This window comes from Mercenaria mercenaria, chromosome 1 (assembly GCF_021730395.1).
Source record: "Mercenaria mercenaria strain notata chromosome 1, MADL_Memer_1, whole genome shotgun sequence".
Classification (NCBI taxonomy): Eukaryota; Metazoa; Mollusca; class Bivalvia; order Venerida; family Veneridae; genus Mercenaria; species Mercenaria mercenaria.
In genome coordinates this window covers 109,277,010-109,300,044 of record NC_069361.1, presented here as the reverse complement: position 1 = coordinate 109,300,044, position 23,035 = coordinate 109,277,010, and the positions used below count along the sequence as shown (strand labels likewise).

Below are 23,035 nucleotides of genomic sequence, written 5' to 3'. Positions count from 1 at the left end.
GTAAAAAAACTTTAACCAAGGTGGGGACACGGAAAGACGCCGACGCCGGGTCGAGTAGGATAGCTCTCCTTATACTTCGTATAGTCCAGCTAAAAATTGAACTTCAGTATGATAGTTATTTCATTGAAGGAAATATATATATATATATTTTTGTTTGTACTGATCCAAAATTCACTACGAATTCTGCTTAATGAAGTTAATTTATTCCAGCTACAAATGAAAACAATTACGAAAATCATTTAACAAAATCATTTAAACAGTAAACAGAACATTAGGTGCTTCTATATACTTTCTATATGCCTCCTTAAATGACTGTGTTGAAATGCAGCTAATTAAAAATCTTAATAAGCAAAATATCCACTTCAAATATAATTAGGTATGTGTCCATAGGACACTGGTGTCCCCCTTCCTGTTACTGTACATGGTTCATGACTGCAGGTGAAATATTTTCAAAATACATGCAACACAAACTTTAAAGCACTTAATTTGTATTTTGTACGAAGTCAAGGACCATAACTCTGGTCTGGCTGAGCGAAAATCCACACAGAACACTGTGTGCACAACTTCACATGTACAAATTGTGGACAATAGGAGGGGGGTAGGGGGGGGGTCACAAAAACCGAGTGTGGGGACTGAGAAGTTGTGCCTTATCTGTAAAACCTTTGTAAAGTAGGATGTCTACAATATTCGGGAAAACAGACTACTATTACACAGTTTTTAGCTTTTATTTCATTTTACAACAAATCTGGCTAATTTTGGAAACAGTTTCAAAGCATTTTGAGTGGAGAGTCTGCTCAACTGACCAGGATCCATTTGCTTCACCTCAGCAATATAGTTACAAGATACAGCAATGTTTGAGGGCACATTTCTTTCCTGAAATACACAAGTGTTAGAATCAAGATAGGTACACAATATAGCAATGTTTGAGGGCACATTCCATTCCTGAAATACAGAAGTGTTAGAATCAAGATAGCTACTACAAGATAAAACAATGTTTGAGGGCACATTCCTTTCCTGAAATATTAATGCTCTGGAATCAAGATAGCTACAAGATATAACAATGTTTGAGGAAATATTCCTTTCCTGAAATACTGATGCTCTGGAATCAAGATAGCTACAAGATATAACAATGTTTGAGGAAATATTCCTTTCCTGAAATACTGATGCTTTGGAATCAAGATAGCTACATGATATAACAATGTTTGAGGATATATTCCTTTCCGAAATACTGATGCTCTGGATTCCTTTCCTGAAATACTGATGCTCTGGAATCAAGATAGCTACAAGATATAACAATGTTTGAGGAAATATTCCTTTCCTGAAATACTGATGCTCTGGAATCAAGATAGCTACAAGATATAACAATGTTTGAGGAAATATTCCTTTCCTGAAATACTGATGCTTTGGAATCAAGATAGCTACATGATATAACAATGTTTGAGGATATATTCCTTTCCGAAATACTGATGCTCTGGATTCCTTTCCTGAAATACTGATGCTCTGGAATCAAGATAGCTACAAGATATAACAATGTTTGAGGAAATATTCCTTTCCTGAAATACTGATGCTCTGGAATCATTTATTTATTTATTTTGTTGGGTTTAACGTCGCACCGACACAATTTTAGGTCATATGGCGACTTTCCAGCTTTAATGGTGGAGGAAGACCCCAGGTGCCCCTCCGTGCACTATTTCATCACGAGCGGGCACCTGGGTAGAACCACCGACCTTCCGTAAGCCAGCTGGATGGCTTCCTCACGTGAAGAATTCTACGCCCCCAAATGAGGTTTCGAACCCACATCGATGAGGGGCAAATGGTTTGAAGTCAACGACTCTAACCACTCGGCCACGGAGGCCCCGCTCTGGAATCAAGATAGCTACATGATATAACAATGTTTGAGGATATATTCCTTTCCGAAATACTGATGCTCTGGATTCCTTTCCTGAAATACTGATGCTCTGGAATCAAGATAGCTACTACAAGATATAACAATGTTTGAGGAAATATTCCTTTCCTGAAATACTGATGCTCTGGAATCAAGATAGCTACAAGATATAACAATGTTTGAGGAAATATTCCTTTCCTGAAATACTGATGCTTTGGAATCAAGATAGCTACATGATATAACAATGTTTGAGGATATATTCCTTTCCGAAATACTGATGCTCTGGATTCCTTTCCTGAAATACTGATGCTCTGGAATCAAGATAGCTACAAGATATAACAATGTTTGAGGAAATATTCCTTTCCTGAAATACTGATGCTCTGGAATCAAGATAGCTACAAGATAAAACAATGTTTGAGGATATATTCCTTTCCTGAAATAATATCACATTTCTTTCCTTAAAATACCAAAGCAGTGGAATCAAGATAGCTACAGGATATAGCAATATTTTAAGACATTTTCTCTTCCTAATATACAGAAATGCTGGATGAAGATAGCTACAAAATATAGCAATGTCTGAGGGAACATTCCTTTCCTGGAATACAGAAACATTGAAAACAAGATAGCTACAAGATATAGCAATGTTTGAGGAGATATTCTTTAGATATATGAGCCGTGCCATGGGAAAACCAACATAGTGGCTTAGCGACCAGCATGGATCCAGACCAGCCTGCGCATCTGCGCAGTCTGGTCAGGATCCATGCTGTTCGCTAACAGTTTCTCCAATTCCAATAGGCTTTAAAAGCAAACAGCATGGAGTCTGCATGATGCAGAGTCTGCGGATGCGCAGGCTGGTCTGGATCCATGCTGGTGGCACACCCACTATGTTGGTTTTGTCATGGCACGGCTCATATATTACTGTAATTTATGTACTTAGACGGTGGTACTAAGTACTACTTACTATTTTCAGCCCTTGTGTCTACTGTTGCAGCACATTAGGACCATTAACAAGTATAACAAATCTAAGGAATGGTTGTTAACCCTTACCCTGCTAAATTTCTATAATAAACTTGTCAATCTTTCAATTTGAACAGTTTCATTAACTGTTAAAAGAGGTGCATACCAAAAAGATACGGAATGAATGGTGAACAGTGCAGATCATGATCTGCACTGGCCTCAAAGGCAGAATCAATCATGTCCAGCATGGTAAGGGTTAATGTTCCATAACAGTAAGGTGATTCTACCTTTAAATAACATTTACTAACAAGAGCACCGCCTTGCGGGTGCTGACGCTCATCTGATTTTTTTTGTGTAATAGAAATATTGTCCTACCCATGATTTTCTAAGTCTAAAAAGGGCCATCATTCTTGCAAAAAGCAGGATAGAGTTATGTTTCTTGATGTACAGTGTCCACTTATGATGGTGAAAAACTGTTGCAAGTTTTAAAGCAATAGCTTTGATAGTTTATGAGAAAAGTTGACTTAAACATAATACTCAACCAAGAAAATGATTTTCTAAGTCCAAAAGGGGCAATAATTATTGCAAAAAGCTGGATGGAGTTATGTTGCTTGCTGTACAGGGTCAGCTTATGATGGTGAACAAGTGTTGCAAGTTTCAAAGCAATAGCTTTGATAGTTTAAGAAAAAAAGTTGACCTAAACATAAAACTTAACCAAGAAATCTGATATTTTCTAAGTCCAAAAGGGGCCATAAATCTTGCAAAAAGCAGGACGGAGTTATGTTTCTTGCTGTACAGGGTCAACTTATGATGGTGAACAAGTGTTGCAAGTTTTAAAGCAATAGCTTTGATAGTTTAGGATAAAAGCTGACCTAAACATAAAACTTAACCAAGAAAACTGATTTTCTAAGTCCAAAAGGGGCAATAAATCTTGCAAAAAGCAAGATGGAGTTATTTTTCTTGATGTACAGGGTCAGCTTATGATGGTGAACAAGTATTCCAAGTTTCTAAGCAATAGCTTTGATAGTTTAGGAGAAAAGCTGACCTAAACATAAAACTTAACCAAGAAATCTGATATTTTCTAAGTACAAAAGGGGCCATAAATCTTGCAAAAAGCAAGATGGAGTTATGTTTCTTGCTATACAGGGTCAGCTTATGATGGTGAACAAGTATTCCAAGTTTCAAAGCAATAGCTTTGATAGTTTAGGAGAAAAGCTGACCTAAACATAAAACTTAACCAGGCAACGCCGACGCAGACGCCAACGCCGACAACCGCTCAAGTGATGACAATAACTCATCATTTTTTTTCAAAAAATCAGATGAGCTAATAACCATATGGAATGTAAGCAATCTGCTGATCTTTCTTTATCTGCTCGAGGAATAATGCTGATAAAAACAAGTATGTAAAGTTTCATGTATATCTCACATGTAACACAAAGTATGTTTAAAATATTGATTATATGAATCATCTTAATTTATAATATGTCATATCAAATAACCAAGATTAACAATATCACCACCATCACTCATGACCAATTGATGTAACCTAGATCAACATTAACAGAACATGTATCATCACCATCCATCTTGAAACTATAACATAATTATACAAGTGAAAACTATCCCACCATTATTCAGAACTGACCTGTTTTTGTGGTCCTAGGGCAGGTGAATCTGTTTCCAGCAAGAGACTTTCAACTGGCAATGCTTTCACAAGTTTCTGCTTCTTGTCAAAAGGTATAAAAACAAAGGTAAGATAAAACTGTGAACTAATTCAAGTAATAAGAACAGAAATATAATTTGAACAATTCAGTTTATATCATAATATGTACATTTGAAAACAGAGTGGCAAGCAAATTCAGTACAGCCATAAATGATAAGCAGCTTTATCTACTAAAAAGTGGCAATTTTTAACTATGTGAGTATCTTTTGTTTATGAAACTGTAAAATATAAGTTTTGCAAAAAAACAAACAAAAAAAACAACACAAAAAACAATAAAAAAAACCATTTCTACAGAATTACATCATACAACATATCAAAGTTTGCTTGTATCTATTTACAGGCACATTGGGTACCGACATGTTAAACTCTTCAGCAGTTACTTCCAAAATGCTGCAAGGTATAGAACACCTTTCAAGAAGTCTTAGTTTTGGCTGCAAAGCATCTATACTGAGAGTAGGATCAGACTCTGGACCCTGGTTTGGTACTCTAGTGTCTTACCAAAGAACCAATGTATCCATTCTAATGATTCTTCCGCTTTTATTTAACTTTAATAGACTGATTATCAAATGTTGTAATCATTTCTATTTCAAACAAAGAAATTTTTCGGTAACTGTAACAAACCTGTTCGCTACGAATGATTGATGGAGGTATAGAGAAAAAATATCCTTCTTTCACACCTTCCATGGCATATTTAGGATTACCATCAAATGCATGCATTAACACTTTCTTTGCACCTGAAAAAAAAATTATGAAAACACACTGAACATCACTATTACATTTTAGCTTTATCCTGCTAAATTTCTAAAATGGACTGGTCCGTCATCAAATTTGGGCAGTACCTCTTATTATTCTGAGGAGTGGTAACTGAAAATTTACAGACTGAATAGCTCACAATGATCTTGGTCTGCACTGCTCACAAATGCTAAATCACTTGCCGCCTGCAAGCTAAAGGTTAAATGGTCAGTTTGCCTGAAACTGTTCAATTTTTTACAGTTGCTGATTTGAAATAAGAAACTGGGACCATGAAAAAGTTCCACAAAACATTGTAACTTTCTCATGACACCTGTATTTTATGAGTGGGTAGTTATCCTTTTAGCACAAATATATTATTTTAGAGGCTACTGCATCCCCCTGTTCTGGAAGGTTGATAAAAGAACACACTTTTTCATACAGCATCCCTGACCTACAGTGGAAAGTCAGACTGCTGGTCAAGTGTTATGTGCATTATAAACAAATTAAATGACAATCTAAACAAGACGGTCATTGACCCTAAAGCGCTCACCTGTATACAAGGTGTTTGTATAAGTACAAAGTTAGGTTTCTTCTATGTTAGCCTATATTATATACATGTCATATACACTTTTGAACCTAGGGCAATAATTTGAACAATTATGGTACACATTACAAATCTGATATTACACACCAAATATCAAGGCTCTAGCTATTATTGATTCAGAGAAGAAAAGTGACCACACACCCTGGCAGCCCTGTTTTTTGACGAATTGGAAAAATTTGAACAATCTTGGTAGAGGGTCACACAAGAACTATTTGTGCAAAATTATTCTAAAATCAGGCCAGCAGTTTCACATAAAAAAGATTTTTAAAGTTTCCACTGTATACATATAGGGAAAAGTGACCATGCCCTCTGGTGGCCATTTTTTTTTTGACGAATCAAAAAAATTTGAACAACCTTGGTAGAGGGTAACACAAGGACCATTTGTGTAAAATTATTTTAAGATCGGGCTAGCAGTTTCACACAAGAAGATTTTTAGAGTTTCAACTATATACATATACAGGGAAAAGTTACCACGCCCTCTGGCCGCCATGTTTTTTGATGAATCGGTATAATTTGAACAATCTTGGTAGAGGGTCACACAAGGACCATTTGTGTAAAAAAATTAATCTAAAATCGGACAAGCTGTTTCATACAAGAAGATTTTTACAGTTTCCACTATATACATATAGGGAAAAGCGACCATGCCCTCTGGCGGCCATGTTTTTTGATGAATCAGTATAATTTGAACCATCTTTGTAGAGGGTCACACAAGGACCATTTGTATAAAATTATTCTAAAATCGGACAAGCAGTTTTATACAAGAAGATTTTTAAAATTTCCATTATACATATAGGGAAAAGTTACCACGCCCTCTGGCGGCCATGTTTTTTGACGAATCTGTATAATTTGAACAATCTTGGTAGAGGGTAGCATAAGGACCATTTGTGTGAAATTATTTCAAAATCTAACAATCGGTTTAGGAGGGAATGTCGTTTGAAGTTTTTTAGCTCTGGCAGCCCCTATGTGCATCCAAGCGGAACCGTTTGAACAACTTTGGTAGAGGACTACCCAAGGAACATCATAGCCAAGTTTCATCAAATCCATTTAGTGGTTTTGGAGGAGATGTCGTTTAAACACAAATGTTGACGACAGACAACTTGACGGACGCACGGACGACGGACACAGCGTGATCACAATACCTCACCATGAGCACTTCATGCTCAGGTGAGCTAAAAAAAGAAATAATCTCGTTTAAGTAATTATAAAGACTCTGACATACCTTGTTCTTTGAGTAAAGCGATTGTTGGCCTTCCAGCAGATCTTGAATGAACATTCCTGTATAAATAATGATTAACTAGGATATAACAAAGTGATATAAAAATCAAAATATAAACAATGCTTATTCTTTACAGGAATATCAGACCCAGATTTCATATCTGAAAACATGGAAAAGTACTACATATAATTCATATTAAAATAAAATTAACTAGAGCTATCACTAAAGGTGATGAATGTACCCCCCGCATGCACTGACACAGTACATTGCAATTTGACGCACACAAGATTGCATAATTATGTGGACTGTATGTTAGAATGTATGTATACAGTATAGTAACAAACAAGAGGACCATGATGGTCCTGAATCGCTCACCTCTTCCCACATGACCCAGTTTTGAGTATGACGTCGTTTTTTCTTATTATTTGACATAGTGACCTAGTTTTTGAGCTCATGTGACCCAGTTTTGAACTTGACCTAGATATTATCAAGATAAAAATTCTGACCAATTTTCATGAAGATCCATTGAAATATATGGTCTCTAGAGAGGTCAAAAGATTTTAATAATTTTAGACCTACTGACCTAGTTTTTGACCGCAGTTGACCCAGTTTCAAACTTGACCTAGATATCATCAAGATGAACATTCAGACCAACTTTCATACAGATCCCATGAAAAGTATGGCCTCTAGAGAGGTCACAAGGTTTTTTTATTATTTGACCTACTGACCTAGTTTTTTAAGGCATGTGACCCAGTTTCAAACTTGACCTAGATATCATCAAGGTGGACATTCTGACCAATTCTTATGGAGACCCATTCACAAGTATGGTCTCTAGAGAGGTCACAAGGTTTTTCTATTTTTAGACCTAATGACCTAGTTTTTGACCACACATGACCCTGTTTCGAACTTGACCTAGATATCATCAAGATGAACATTCAGACGAACTTTCATACAGATCCCATGAAAAATATGGCCTTTAGAGAGGTCACAAGGTTTTCTATTATTTGACCTACTGACCTAGTTTTTGACGGCACGTGACCCACTTTCAAACTTGACCTAGATATCATCAAGATGAACATTCAGACCAATTTTCATACAGATCCCATGAAAAATATGGCCTTTAGAGAGGTCACAAGGTTTTTCTATTATTTTACCTACTGACCTAGATTTTGACCGCACGTGACCCACTTTCAAACTTGACCTAGATATCATCAAGGTGAACATTCTGACCAATTTTCATGAAGATCTCATGAAATATATGGCCTCTAGAGAGGTCACAAGGTTTTTCTATTTTTAGACCTACTGACCTAGTTTTTGACCGCACATGACCCAGTTTCGAACTTGACCTAGATATCATCAAGATGAATATTCAGACCAACTTTCATACAGATCCCATGAAAAGTATGGCCTCTAGAGAGGTCACAAGGTTTTTTTATTATTTGACCTACTGACCTAGTTTTTTAAGGCATGTGACCCAGTTTCAAACTTGACCTAGATATCATCAAGGTGGACATTCTGACCAATTCTTATGGAGACCCATTCACAAGTATGGTCTCTAGAGAGGTCACAAGGTTTTTCTATTTTTAGACCTAATGACCTAGTTTTTGACCACACATGACCCTGTTTCGAACTTGACCTAGATATCATCAAGATGAACATTCAGACGAATTTTCATACAGATCCCATGAAAAATATGGCCTTTAGAGAGGTCACAAGGTTTTCTATTATTTGACCTACTGACCTAGTTTTTGACGGCACGTGACCCACTTTCAAACTTGACCTAGATATCATCAAGATGAACATTCAGACCAATTTTCATACAGATCCCATGAAAAATATGGCCTTTAGAGAGGTCACAAGGTTTTTCTATTATTTTACCTACTGACCTAGTTTTTTAAGGCATGTGACCCAGTTTCAAACTTGACCTAGATATCATCAAGGTGAACATTCTGACCAATTTTCATGAAGATCTCATGAAATATATGGCCTCTAGGGAGGTCACAAGGTTTTTCTATTTTTAGACCTACTGACCTAGTTTTTGACCGCACATGACCCAGTTTCGAACTTGACCTAGATATCATCAAGATGAACATTCAGACCAACTTTCATACAGATCCCATGAAAAATATGGCCTCTAGAGAGGTCACGAGGTTTTTCTTTTATTTTACCTACTGACCTAGTTTTTGATGGCACGTGACCCAGTTTCGAACTTGACCTAGATATTATCAAGGTGAACGTTCTGACCAATTTTCATGAAGATCTTGTGAAATATATGGCCTCTAGAGAGGTCACAAGGTTTTTCTATTTTTAGACCTACTGACCTAGTTTTTGACAGCACGTGACCCAGTTTCGAACTTGACCTAGATATCATCAAGGTGAACATTCTGACCAAGTTTCATGAAGATTTTGTGAAATATATGGCCTCTAGAGAGGTCACAAGGTTTTCCTATTTTTAGACCTACTGACCTAGTTTTTGATGGCACGTGACCCAGTTTCGAACTTGACCTAGATATCATCAAGATGAACATTCTGACCAACTTTCATAAAGATCCCATGAAAAATGTGACCTCTAGAGTGGTCACAAGCAAAAGTTTATGGACGGACGCACGCATGGATGACAGACGCCGCGCGATCACAAAAGCTCAACTTGTCACTTTGTGACAGGTGAGCTAAAAACAAAGTCCCATAACTATGCAGAATATTTATCTAAAAGAATGTAACATGCACCATGCACAACTAGGATTGGTACTGATCACTTGTGTGAAGTTTCATTAAATTGTGTGTAAGGGTTTGGTAGATTAGGCACGCACAAGATTGCATATGCAGACTGTACGTACATTGTATGTTAACAAGAAACAAAGTCCCATAACTCTGCAAATATTGTGGCTGAAAGAACCTAACATGCCCCATGCACAACTATTGTTGTTACTGATCACTTGTGTGAAGTTTCATTAAATTGTGTCAAGGGGATGAGGAGAGATGGTGCGCACAAGATTGTGTCTATGTATATAGTATAGTAACAAAAAAACAAAGTCCCATAACTCTGCAATTTTTTTTTCTGAAAGAACGTAACATGCCCCATGCACAACTATTGTTGTTACTGATCACTTGTGTGAAGTTTCATTAAATTGTGTCAAGGGGATGAGGAGAGATGGTGCGCACAAGATTGTGTCTATGTATATAGTAAAGTAACAAAAAAACAAAGTCCCATAACTCTGCAAAAAAATGTTCTAAAAGAACCTAACATGCCCCATGCACAACTACTGTTGGTACTGATCACTTGTGTGAAGTTTCATTAAATTCTGTCAAGGGGATAAGGAGAGATAGTGCGCACAAGATTGCGTCTACGGACAGACGGCCAGACGGACGGACAGACAGACAGACAACCTGAAACCAGTATACCCCACCCTTACAACTTTGTTGTCGGGGGGTACAACAAGTTCACATGTTTCAACAGTGACTATGCAAACAAACTTGACTAATATTGTATGGGTCTTATATGTGCAAACATCTTTTCCAATGTGACTTTTCAATTCAAAGTTTGATTTTAAATTGTTTTTGTTATGCAGAGATACTGATTTTGTATGTAACAATGAACAGTAAATGTTCAAGTTAAGACTTAAATAAAATGTCTGTTCTATTCTGTTCTGATAAAAATAATATTACACTGGATTAGTTCATTAATATAAAACATGTTTTGGTCACTTTGAAGTATGAGGTACTTAATAGGTGTATGACTTTTATCATCCCAATTAATTTTTCATATGAAATGCACAAGCTAAAATAATTATGCCAGCTATTTTGTCTTTTTGACAGTATTACTTTTAAAACAGAATTATTTTTTTTTATTTTATATATAACGATCTAAGTTATATCAAATTTCTTACACAGAGTTGAAATTATATTAATATAACAAGAGGGCCAAGATGGCCCTAGGTCGTTCACCAGAGAAACACACCATAACAGTGTAAACATGTTTGACCTAGTGATTTCATGGAAACAAACATTCTGGCCAATTTTCATTAGAATTGGACCAAAATATGGTCTCTTTAGTTTAAACAAGTATTTTCTTTGATATCACTTAGTGACCTAGTTTTTGAAGCCAGATGACCCATATTCAAATTTGACCTAGATTTCATCAAGGCAATCATTCTGACCAAATTTCATGAAGATCAATTGAAAAATACAGCCTCTATCGCATACACAAGGTTTTTCTTTGATTTGACCTAGTGACCTACTTTTTAACTCGAGATGATCCATATTCAAACTTGACCTAGATTTCATCAAGGCTATCATTCTGACCAAATTTTATGAAGATCAATTAAAAAACACAGCTTCTATCGCATACACAAGGTTTTTCTTTGATTTGACCTAGTGACCTACTTTTTGACCAAGATGACCCATATTTGAACTTGACCTAGATTTCATCAAGGCAATCATTCTGACCAAATTTCATGAAGATCAATTGAAAAATACAGCCTATATTGCATACACACGGTGCTTCTTTGATTTGACCTAGTGACCTAGTTTTTGATCCCAGATGACCAATAATCAAATTTGACCTAATTTTCATCAAGGCAATCATTTTGACTAAATTTCATGAAGATCAATTGAAAAATACAGCCTCTATTGCATACACAAAGTTTTTCTTTGATTTGACCTAGTGGCCAAGTTTTTGACCCCAGATGACTCATATTCGAACTCGACCTAGATTTCATCAAGGCAATTATTCTAGCCAAATTTCATGAAGATCAATTGAAAAATACAGCCTCTATCGCATACACAAGGTTTTTCTTTGATTTGACCTAGTGACCTAATTTTTTACCCAAGATTACCCATATTTGAACTCGACCTAGATTTCATCAATGCAATCATTCTGACCAAATTTCATGAAGTTCAGTTGAAAAATTCATCGCCCATCGCATACACAAGGTTTTTCTTTTATTTACCTAGTGACCTAGTTTTTGACCCCAGATGACCCATTTTCAAACTTGGCCTAGATTTTATCAAGTTTATCATTCTGACCAAATTTCATGAAGTTCAGTTGAAAAATACAGCCTCTATCGCATACACAAGCTAAATTTTGACAGACAGACAGACAGACGCCGGACATCGAGCGATCACAATAACTCACCTGAGCATTGCTCAGGTGGGCTAAAGAACAACTTACAATGGCAGGTCATATTTATTAGCCAGCTCCACCTGTTTAGAGAGAACCTGTCTCTGAACATCCTTATCTTCTGCTGTTTGTGTTATACGAGGCTGGAAGTCCAGACCACACTGAAACAGCAATCATTTATAATCATAACTTCTACCATGTTTATATGTTTTATAATTCAATATTTACTGATCTGAACAATCTTGTTCAGGACATAGCAAGACCACCGACCATAATAAATTTCAGAAATTATTTTCAGGACAGCTATGCATCGAAGCAGAACTAATGGCATTCGGCAAGCCAAATGGATAGCTGCCTTACATGAAATAGTACAGCTCATGTAAGGTTTGAACTAACAATGACAAGGGGAAAGATATTCAAAGGCAGAAAAACTGACCTTTCAGACATGGAGTCCATATAAATACACTGCAACTATGTAATATATCTATTTATTACAAAATTGGTCAATTTCCAGACTGAGTTTAGTGCAAACCAGTCTGATTCTTTGAACTTGTGACTGGTCTCCAAACTCAAGTTTTGTAACCTTGGACTAAGAATAAAATATGTTTTTAAGAGAAATAGCCAAATCTAAACCAAAAAGAGTTAAACTTTCAAGATGTTTTGTATATCTACAAGGCAATCAAGTGGGTCAGGCAGTAGATAATCCAAAATGATTTTACCTCTCCTATAGCTCCTAGTCTGTCATGGTATTTTTCAATCAATGGCACTGCCTCCTCAAGATCCTGTGAACATTTTAGACAAGAGGGTCATGATGGCCCTATATCGCTCACCTGTTATCATTGTACTTGAGGACAAGAAGGCCCTCAGAAAAAATATCTAAGTCCAAAGGACAGGAACAACAAAGCGAAGAAATTTAACCAAAAAGAAAACAAAATTCTTACAAGGTATAGATATGTCAAAATACACCTAAAAATTGGAGGTACCATCCATGTTGAACCACAGAAAAGTGGTCTCGGTTTTTCCCTATGGCCAATAAAAAAAAAAAGTTACTAAAAATAAGCTATTTATAGTAACGTAAAAGGGAAGTAATTAAAAAAAATAAATATTGTAAGTGAACAAAAGAAGGATCTGCCAAATAAATCTGTTGACATAAATGAAATTTCAGATCAGTATCTTCATTAGTTATGGAGATATACCCATTTCAATTTGAAATAAAGGGAGGTAATTTGACATAAAATCAGTTCATAGTTATCTACCCTGGTTGTCTCAGTCCAACTAACAAGAATGATGAAATTTCAAATAAGTCCTATAAGTACTTACTGATATAAATCCATTTTAATTACAATCAGGGGAGGTAATCAGATATAAAATAACTCTGGAACCTACAATTGGATCTGATTTGTCATGGAATCCAAGATTTATTGTTGTTGAAGATATTTTGGAAGTTTGTATCAAACAAAACCATAAATGAAGTCTCTATATGGCTGCAAAAGCCAAAATAGCCAATTTTGGACCTTTAAGGGGCCATAACTCTGGAACCTATGATGGAATCTGGCCAGCTGTAGAAAGGAAGCAAGATCTTGTGGTGATACAAGTTTTGTGCAACTTTGGTTAAAATCAAATCATAAAGGAAGCTGCTTTTGTGCAGACAAGGTCAAAATAGCTAACTTTGGCCCTTTCAGGGGACATAACTCTGGAACCCATTACGGGATCTGGCCGATTCAAGAAAGGAACCGAGATCTTATGGTGACACAAGTTTTGTGCAAGTTTGATTAAATTCAAATCATAAATGAAGCTGCTATTGTGCAGCCAAGGTCAAACAGCTAATTCTGGCCCTTTCAGGGGCCATCACTCTAGAACCCATAATGGAATCTCGCCAGTTCAAAAAAGGAACCAAGATCTTATGGTGATACAAGTTGTGTGCCAGTTTGGTAAAAATCAAATCATAAATAAAGCTGCTATTGTGCAGACAAGGTCAAAATAGCTAATTTTGGCCCTTTCAGGGGCCATAACTCTGGAACCCATAATGAGATCTGGCCAGCTCAAGAAAGGAACCGTGATTTTATGGTGATACAAGTTGTGTGCAAGTTTGGTAAAAATAAAATCATAAATGAAGCTGCTATTGTGCAGACAAGGTCAAAATAGCTAATTCTGGGCCTTTCAGGGGCCATAACTCTGGAACCCATAATGGAATCTGGCCAGTTCAAAAAAGGAACCGTGATTTTATGGTGATACAAGTTGTGTGCAAGTTTGGTTAAAATAAAATCATAAATGAAACCACTATCGTGCAGACAAGAAATTGTTGACGGACGGACGCATGGACGGACTGACGACGGACGAAGGGTGATCACAAAAGCTCACCTTGTCACTATGTGACAGGTGAGCTAATAATCATGCAAACATTTTAAAGCAATCAAACTAGGTTTTACTTTTTTCTATGCTAGTCAACAGGAGCAGTTATTAGTAAAAAAAACAACTTGTAAACCAGTCTACATTTGTTAGGATAATAAGAAGTTACAGTTTACAGAATGGCTTGCCAGTAAATAGTAATAAAATTTTCAAAGCAGTTCTCTTTAATATTTTTACCTTAGCCCAGCAAACCTGTTCTGAACTATAGACTGGTCAACTGCACAAATGTGTACCAGTGATTTAAGTAAGTAGCTGTGTAATATAAAATTTCTGATGTTGAAATAATTTCATAATCCAGCCGCACCACGAGAAAACCAACATAGTGCATTGGCGACCAGCATGGATCCAGACCAGCCTGTGCATTTGAGCAGTCTGGTCAGGATCCATGCTGTTCGCTAACAGTTTCTCTACTTGCAATAGGCTTTGAAAGCGAACAGCATGGATCCTGACCAGTCTGTGTGGATGCGCAGGCTGGTCTGGTTCCATGCTGGTCACAAAAGCACTATGTTGTTTTCTCATGGTAATGCTCATGTAATGAAACATTTTTTATTTAATAAATGACTTGCTGGTCATAATGAAAATTTCTAAAAAGTCTAAGGTCCCAGTAGCCATTCACTTAGTATATACTATCTTTCAGAAGTCCGAAGGCCTTTGGTAAATGATTTTCTGATGAGGGTCAATGTTCTGAATGCAGACTGAAGATTAGAAAATTATTTAGCTAAATAATTTTCTAATCTTCAGTCTGCATTCAGAACAGAAGAGACATAATTGAGCCGTGCCATGAGAAAACCAACATAGTGGGTGTGCGACCAGCATGGATCCAGACCAGCCTGCGCATCCGCGCAGTCTGGTCAGGATCCATGCTGTTCGCTTTTAAAGCCTATTGGAATTGAAGAAACTGTTAGCGAACAGCATGGATCCTGACCAGACTGCGCGGATGCGCAGGCTGGTCTGGATCCATGCTGGTCGCAAAGCCACTATGTTGGTTTTCTCATGGCATAGCTCATATATAAAGCAGATGTTATATTCTTATGCTACAAAGTATGTATGCTGAACATTACCTGCAGTGTAACACATTTCTGATCCCCTGTCAGGGCTCCTTGTACAGGATGTACTCCAAAACACGGCAACACAAAGTCTGGAAATCTGATAAAATAGTTTGTCTCCATTTTATATTATACCAGCAAAGTTATAAATGTGCATAACACAGCACTTCTGTACAATGAAATGCAATACAAAACCACTCAGCCGACTGATTATTTTATATGCATATGATTTTATTGTAATTTCAACTTTCAAGAATTTCTTGTGCAATCAAAAAATATGAATGAACATTAAAGGTCCTTTACTAAGGGTAAGTGAGTTGGCAATTTTTTTCATAGCCAGTGCATAGACTTCTGCAAGACACTAAATAATGAAGATTGGCAGGTCAAAATTTACTGAAGGTCTTTGGAACTCAAAGAAATGTATGTGTATTATGTTGAAATTTCAATGAATCGACAGAATGATCCCCCAGGTCTTTTTAACTTTCTTCATACTTCATAGAAAAATAATTGTACATATACTGCGATTTATTTCGAATTTCTACATACCAACTTTCATTTTCCAATAAAATGAAATAGTTTCTGTGCTTTTTAAAAGAAATTCAAATGTTCACTTTCCTTAGTATTGGACCTTTAAAAAACTACCTTCTGAACCCTATTATTACTTTAACACTGAATTACTTATTTGAGCCGCACCACGAGAAAACCAACATAGTGCATTATAAAAAGCAAACAGGATGGATCCTGACCAGACTGCGCGGATGTGCAGGCTGGTCTGGTTCCATGCGTGTCGCAAATGCACTATGTTGGTTTTCTCATGGTGTGGCTCATTTAATGCTGAAGTCAAATACATGCAATTTCAACTCATTTATAGCTGATAAATCAATTTGCCATGCATCGTAAATACAGAAAAGATTTTAAGTAGCTATACACAAAAATCTAAACAAGAGGGCCTTGAAGGCCCTGTATCACTCACCTGACCTATTGACCTAAAGATCATCAAGATTAACATTCTGACAAAGTTTCATTAAGATATGGTCATAAATAAGTGTTAACTAGTTTTTCCTTTGATTTGACCCCGTGACCTAGTTTTTGACCCAACATGACCCAGATTCGAACTTGACCTAAAGATCATCAAGTTTAACATTCTGACTAAGTTTCATGAAGATACAGTCATAAATGTGGCCTCTAGAGAGTTAACAAGCTTTTCCTTTGATTTGACCCCGTGACCTAGTTTTTGACCCAACATGATCCAGATTCGAAATTGACCTAAAGATCATCAAGTTTAACATTCTAACTAAGTTTCATGAAGATACAGTCATAAATGTGGCCTCTAGAGTGTTAACAAGTTTTTCCTTTGATTTGCCCCCTTGACCTAGTTTTTGACCCAACATGACCCAGATTCGAACTTGACCTAAAGATCAAGTTTAACATTCTGACTAAGTTTCATGAAGATACAGTCATAAATGTGGCCTCTACAGTGTTAATTAGCTTTTCCTTTGATTTGACCAGGTGACCTAGTTTTTATTCCAACATGACCCAGATTCGAACTTGACCTTAGGATCATCAATATTAACATTCTGACCAAGTTTCATGAAGATATAGTCATAAATGCGGCCTCTACAGTGTTAAAAAGCTTTTCCTTTGATTTGACCTGGGGACCTAGATTTTGACCCCAGATGACCCAATATCAAACTTGTCCAAGACTTTATTAAGGATAACACTCTGACCAAGTTTCATTCAGATTAGGCCAAAACTGTGACCTCTAGAGTGCTAACAAGCTTTTCCTTTGATTTGACCTGGGGACCTAGATTTTGACCCCAGATGACCCAATATCAAACGCATCCAAGATTTTATTGAGGGTAACATTCTGACCAAGTTTCATTAAGATTGGGCCAAAACTGTGACCTCTAGAGTGTTAACAAGCTTTTCCTTTGATTTGACCTGGTGACCTAGTTTTTGACCCCAGATGACCCAATATCGAACTCATCCAAGATTTTATCGAGGGTAACATTCTGACTAAGTTTCATTAAGATTGGGCCAAAAATGTGACCTCTAGAGTGTTAACAGTCAAATTTTTGACGACGGACGGACGACGCCGGACACAGGGTGATCACTAAAGCTCACCTTTGAGCACTTCGTGCTCAGGTGAGCTAAAAAATTAAACAGATCTGAAATTCTCATCAGAACAAAACGTGAGATCTCCCTAAATGTAGTGATAACCAAAGAAGATCTCATTTATCAACAAAAGCACTGTCTTGTAAATGTGTAGGCATTTGGTGAACTGACTACAGCGATACATTAAATCACAGGAAGATAACCACATGAACTCTGTTGCTTGTAACTTATTTGCTATGTAGCAAAATGTATATTCATGTAAAGTTTGGTGAAGTTTCTGCTAACAGTACAAAAACAAGAGCAGCTGTCACAGGAGACAGCATGCTGAACTATATCAATGCTGGATAATGGAATTGGGGACATCTGATTTTGTTTTGTTTGTTTTGGGTTTAACGCCATTTTTCAACAGTATTTCAGTCATGTAACGGCGGGCAGTTAACCTAACCAGTGTTCCTGGATTCTGTACCAGTACAAACCTGTTCTCCGCAAGTAACTGCCAACTTCGCCACATGAATGATCAGAGGTGGAGGACAAATGATTTCAGACACAATGTCGTTTATCAAATAGTCACGGAGAACATAAGCCCTGCCCGAGGATCGAACTCGCGACCCCGCGATCCGTAGACCAACGCTCTTACCTACTGAGCTAAGCGGGCGGGCGTGGGGACATCTGAGGAAGCTGGAGATGTAAATAGAGTGTTAAATGACTGGAATGTGGATGAAGATATTGGACAATAGCTGAAGTCTGTGTCAAAGTATTATTAAGTTATAACAGAGATAAATGCGATTGATTGTGGGTCATTCAAATGCAGAATGTGAATGAATGTGGGTCATTCAGATGCAAGTCCTTCAGATGACTTAGCTTACCTATCTGCTAGGGTCAGGACTTTCTCAAATTCTCCAGTACTTGTTGCACATACTAGTGCAGCTTTCACACCAGTCTGAAATGTGGTATCAGTTCTTTTTTATGACAGCATCATGTCGCAGAAAGGCCAAAAGTGTAAAACACTATTTTTGAGGAAAGTGATAAAAAAACTTTTTTATTTAGTTTTACAGGATTCTCTCTGAAACTTACAGCTAATGACTTAACAGACTGTTACATATCCACTGAAACTGAAACTGCTGTATTTGATTCAAGGCCTAATTTTACACATAGTATATTCATTGGCTTGTACATTAAAATAAAAATTTTATGATGAAATATATACATAATGGTATCAAACAATGACACACAACATATTTGACAAGATTATTATACAGTGCAAATTAAAACATTGCATATTAAACATACGTCGATCACACTACATAGTTGAGTATACTCAGCGTTTCTACCATATTCAGTCCACTAACAGAGAAATAATCAAAACCATTGTTTTAAAGCTTCTAAAAAGTGTTTTTAGCTTTTTCTTAAAAGTGTCTACTGAATCAGAATTTCTCACGTCTACTGGTAGTTTGTTCCATAGTTTCAGCCCTACAGTTTGAATACTTCTATCACCAAATGTTTTACATTTGTTAAATGGTACCTCGTAACAACCTGTTATATATATTCAGAGTCTGAAGACCTTAAACTACGTTTTGATGCTTGTTCCATAATAATTCAGTCAAGTAAGATAGAGCTTGGCTGAATGAACAATTAAACAGGACAGTTAAAATCTTAAATTCAATTCTAGCTTTGACAGGAAGCCAATGTAGTTGGAACAAAGCTTGTTTTGAACTATTGTACTTGTTGAGTCTTAAAACAAGTTTGGTACAAATGTTTTGTATCCTTTGTCTTTGATCTGATTAGTTATTTAAGCAATGGTACATGAGTATTTTTACAATTGTTTATGATGAGACTGTATCCTGCATTTTTAACCTTTTTTGCTACATAACTTTTATTCCAAATAACAAGCCATCTTATAAGGTTGCAAGTGGCAGACAAAATCTATTTCTTCAGTAGATATTTCAGACTGAAAGTGGATGGTAAGCATACACAACTTTTTATTAATAACAAAATATCATTTTTGGTTCAATAAACAGAATCACAACATACATGATCTTCTACAAATGCAGTAAAATTAATAGACTCAAGTTAATAGCTGGTAATGAGATAATAATCTACATGTATGTAGTCAATCTGTTCAAATATACCTTTTTAGCTTCTGTAACAACTTCCTCAATATCCTGAAAAGAGAAATAAGAAAACACTCATATCTTTATTATTGCCAGGATAGAAAATACAGACAAAGACTGTGATGACAAATAATTTTCGTATGTGATATACATTATCTGAATTTTTTGTCACTCTTTCACTCATCAGTAGTAACAATTCTATTTACTCCACATTTCCACTGACACTGTCCAGTCTTGTGTAAAAGTCTAAATTGTATCATATCTTAACCCTTAGCCTGACGGCAGCAAGTGATTCTGCCTTTGCGGCCAGTACAGACCAAGATCAGCCTGCACATCTGTGCAGTCTGACCAAGGTCTGCACTGTTCCCCATTCAGTAGGTATCATTTTGGTAAGCACCCATTTTAACAGTTAATGGTACTGTCCAAATTGAAAGATGGACAAGTTCATTATAGAAATTTAGCATAGTAAGGGTTAATATACAAATTTAAGAATAAAGAAACAATCTGAGAGTGAAATCACAGCAAGTGAATACAAATTAAGATGCAAGTATATATGAGCCGCACCATGAGAAAACCAACATAGTGCGTTTGCGACCAGCATGGATCCAGACCAGCCTGCACATCTGCACAGTCTGGTCAAGATCCATGCTGTTCACTTTCAAAGCCTATTGTAATTTGAGAAACTGTTAGCGAACAGCATGGATCCTGACAAGACTGCGCGGATGCGCAGGCTGGTCTCGATCCATGCTGGTCGCAAATGCACTATGTTGATTTTCTCATGGTGCGGCTCATATAGTTTTACATTTAATTCTCATTTTGCAAGTTCTATTACTGTTTAGATACCTGTAGTACATCAGCTGCTCAATAAAATAATTAATAAATGATTAAGATATATTTAAAAGGTTAAAACTATATTCTCGCCTAACAAAAACCATGTCATTCAAGGGAGAGGGATAGACAGCATGATTTCAAAGGTATGGAACTGCACAAAATTAATTAAGAGTTACGATACCTTATCAAAATCTTTGTCTGCCAAGTGACAATGACAGTCTATATATACTACTCCGGTGGCATTTTTAAGTTCAGCTGACGATACACAGTTTTCTTCTGCCATCTGTCAAAATAACATTAAGTAGTGACAAGTCATGTAACATATATGAAAAGTTTCAACAATTATTTAGTATAAAAGAAATTTCTCCTTTTGTACTTATTAGTGGTTCTTTACTTGACAGGTTCTACCTTAGTTTTAAAGACACATCTGGTACTTTCCCTATTCAGGTCACACTCACATTTTGTCTTTGGGCACATTATCAAAACAACCTCAGAGACACTACAGTTACTGCTCCTACTCAGGCTATGCATTTTTTCTTTTGCCTTACTAATTATTCCATGTTAAATCAATGACCCTAAAATTTTAAACATTTTTTCTATACATGTAAATATTTATGCCCCCTTTTGAAGTTTTGCTGATGTTGATCGGTCGGTCAGTCGGTCTGTAGACCTGAATTGGTTTCTAGATGATAACTCAAGAAAGCTTCCGCCTAGGATCGTAACAGTTAATAGGCAGGTTGGTCATGACCAGCAGATATGACCCCTATTCCTTTTGAGATCAGTAGGTCAAACGTCAAGGTCACAGTGACCCGGAACAGTTAAACCGTTTCCAGACAGTAACTTGAGAACGCTTGGGCCTAGGATCACAAATTTATAGGGAGGTTGATCATGACTAGCAGATGACCTCTATTGATATTGAGGATAGTAGGTCAAAGGTCAAGGTCACACTGACCCAGAACAGTAGAACTTTTTTTTGCAAAATAACTAGAGAGTTCTGTTCCTTGTGCAGTTACTGAATGCATCAAGGGGGCATTTTGTGTTCAATGAACTCTTGTTTTATTTTATATTAAATCTTGGGACAGTTAAAACATATCATTATATTTTCATGTCTCAAAACATGGGGAAAATATGGGTAGTTCTGTATGTTTGAAACACAATATAGTTTGACAATGTGGAACTTTATTTAACCTCATATTTTCAAAGCATTATTTTATAAATCTGAAGCAAATTCAGCATATAAAAAAGACAGGGGTATGTGCTTAATTAATTTGAAAATATTTTTCGTCTAGTTAATTTTTTCAATGGGCTTCTATAGAAAATTCATACTTTTGTGTACAGAAAAAGTTTTAATGAAACTTTTTATAGCTGTAAATTTATACCTATTTACCTAAATGGCCAAATAGAATGTATAGGTCTATGAGCTTAATTCACAATTTGTGAAATATCTTTTTAAATCCTTACATTGCTGCTTATTATACGTCTAAAGGGATGTATTATATTATGACACCAGTGTCCGTCCGTTAGCAATTTTGTGTCCGCTCTGTAACCGACTTGAACCCCTTGAAGGATTTCGAAGAAACTTGACACAAATGTTTACCACACTGAGCAGTCAGGGGTGTAACTGTTTTGAATTATGTAACCTATTTTAATTACTTTTTCAAGCATTTTATAACCTCTATAAGTTATAAAATATAGTTAACTCCGGTAATTAAGTTATTAAAAAAGTCTTTTTGCTGTTCTCATGAAGTGACCTTTAAAGTGAAATTAGCAGCAAACTGTGGTTAATCAAATTCTCTTTTAGTCTGATCATGACCTGATGATATGACCTGATATGATGAATATATGTCACAAATATAAAACAATCTGAACGTCAAATTATTTTGACTATACTGCCCCCACACCCCTGCTTTGCTCTACACACCCTACCTTGCTGCGTATTAACTTCCAGGGACCGCTAAAGCGCAGTCTACCCAAGGAGTATTCTTAGTGGGTGAGAAATGTATTTACTGATCGAGCTTCCAGCACCTTTAGTCTACCTGTGTATGACAATTAATATCAATATCATGACTTGAAGTTTGAAGAGAAAAGAACTGTGAATATCTTAAAAAGATCAATTAGGAGGAATAATTACGATTGTTCTTTTATTTTTAGATATGATTTCATGTGAATGTTGTAAATTACGTCACATGACACCCACAAATATAATCAAATTCTTGCTTTACAAAATTATCATGATGAATTGACAGTTTAAAGTCAGTTAGAGTTACCGTTCTTGATACTTCCATGG

The 23,035-nt window shown here is 36.3% G+C and overlaps 1 protein-coding gene across 6 annotated transcripts; it reads right to left on the bottom strand.

Moving 5' to 3' along the window:
• Nucleotides 1–711: 711 nt before the first annotated feature.
• On the bottom strand, nt 712–23,033 carry LOC123526966 (putative deoxyribonuclease TATDN3). 6 transcript variants are annotated; one of them, XM_045306235.2, is made up of 11 exons: nt 22,880–23,033; nt 20,930–21,031; nt 19,936–19,968; nt 18,673–18,746; nt 15,707–15,791; nt 12,956–13,018; nt 12,288–12,397; nt 7,121–7,176; nt 5,187–5,299; nt 4,488–4,568; nt 712–873 (listed from the first exon to the last, which is right to left on the bottom strand). In XM_045306235.2, exons 2-11 carry the CDS (start codon nt 21,029–21,031, stop codon nt 730–732), a joined length of 861 nt encoding a protein of 286 aa, XP_045162170.2. In that variant the 5' UTR covers nt 22,880–23,033; the 3' UTR covers nt 712–729. The 6 variants fall into 6 exon arrangements, with proteins under 6 accessions (XP_045162170.2, XP_053376264.1, XP_045162184.2 ...); XM_053520289.1 differs by having other exon boundaries at nt 4,488–4,565; XM_045306249.2 differs by having other exon boundaries at nt 22,946–23,023.
• Between the last annotated feature and the right edge of the window lie 2 nt (nt 23,034–23,035).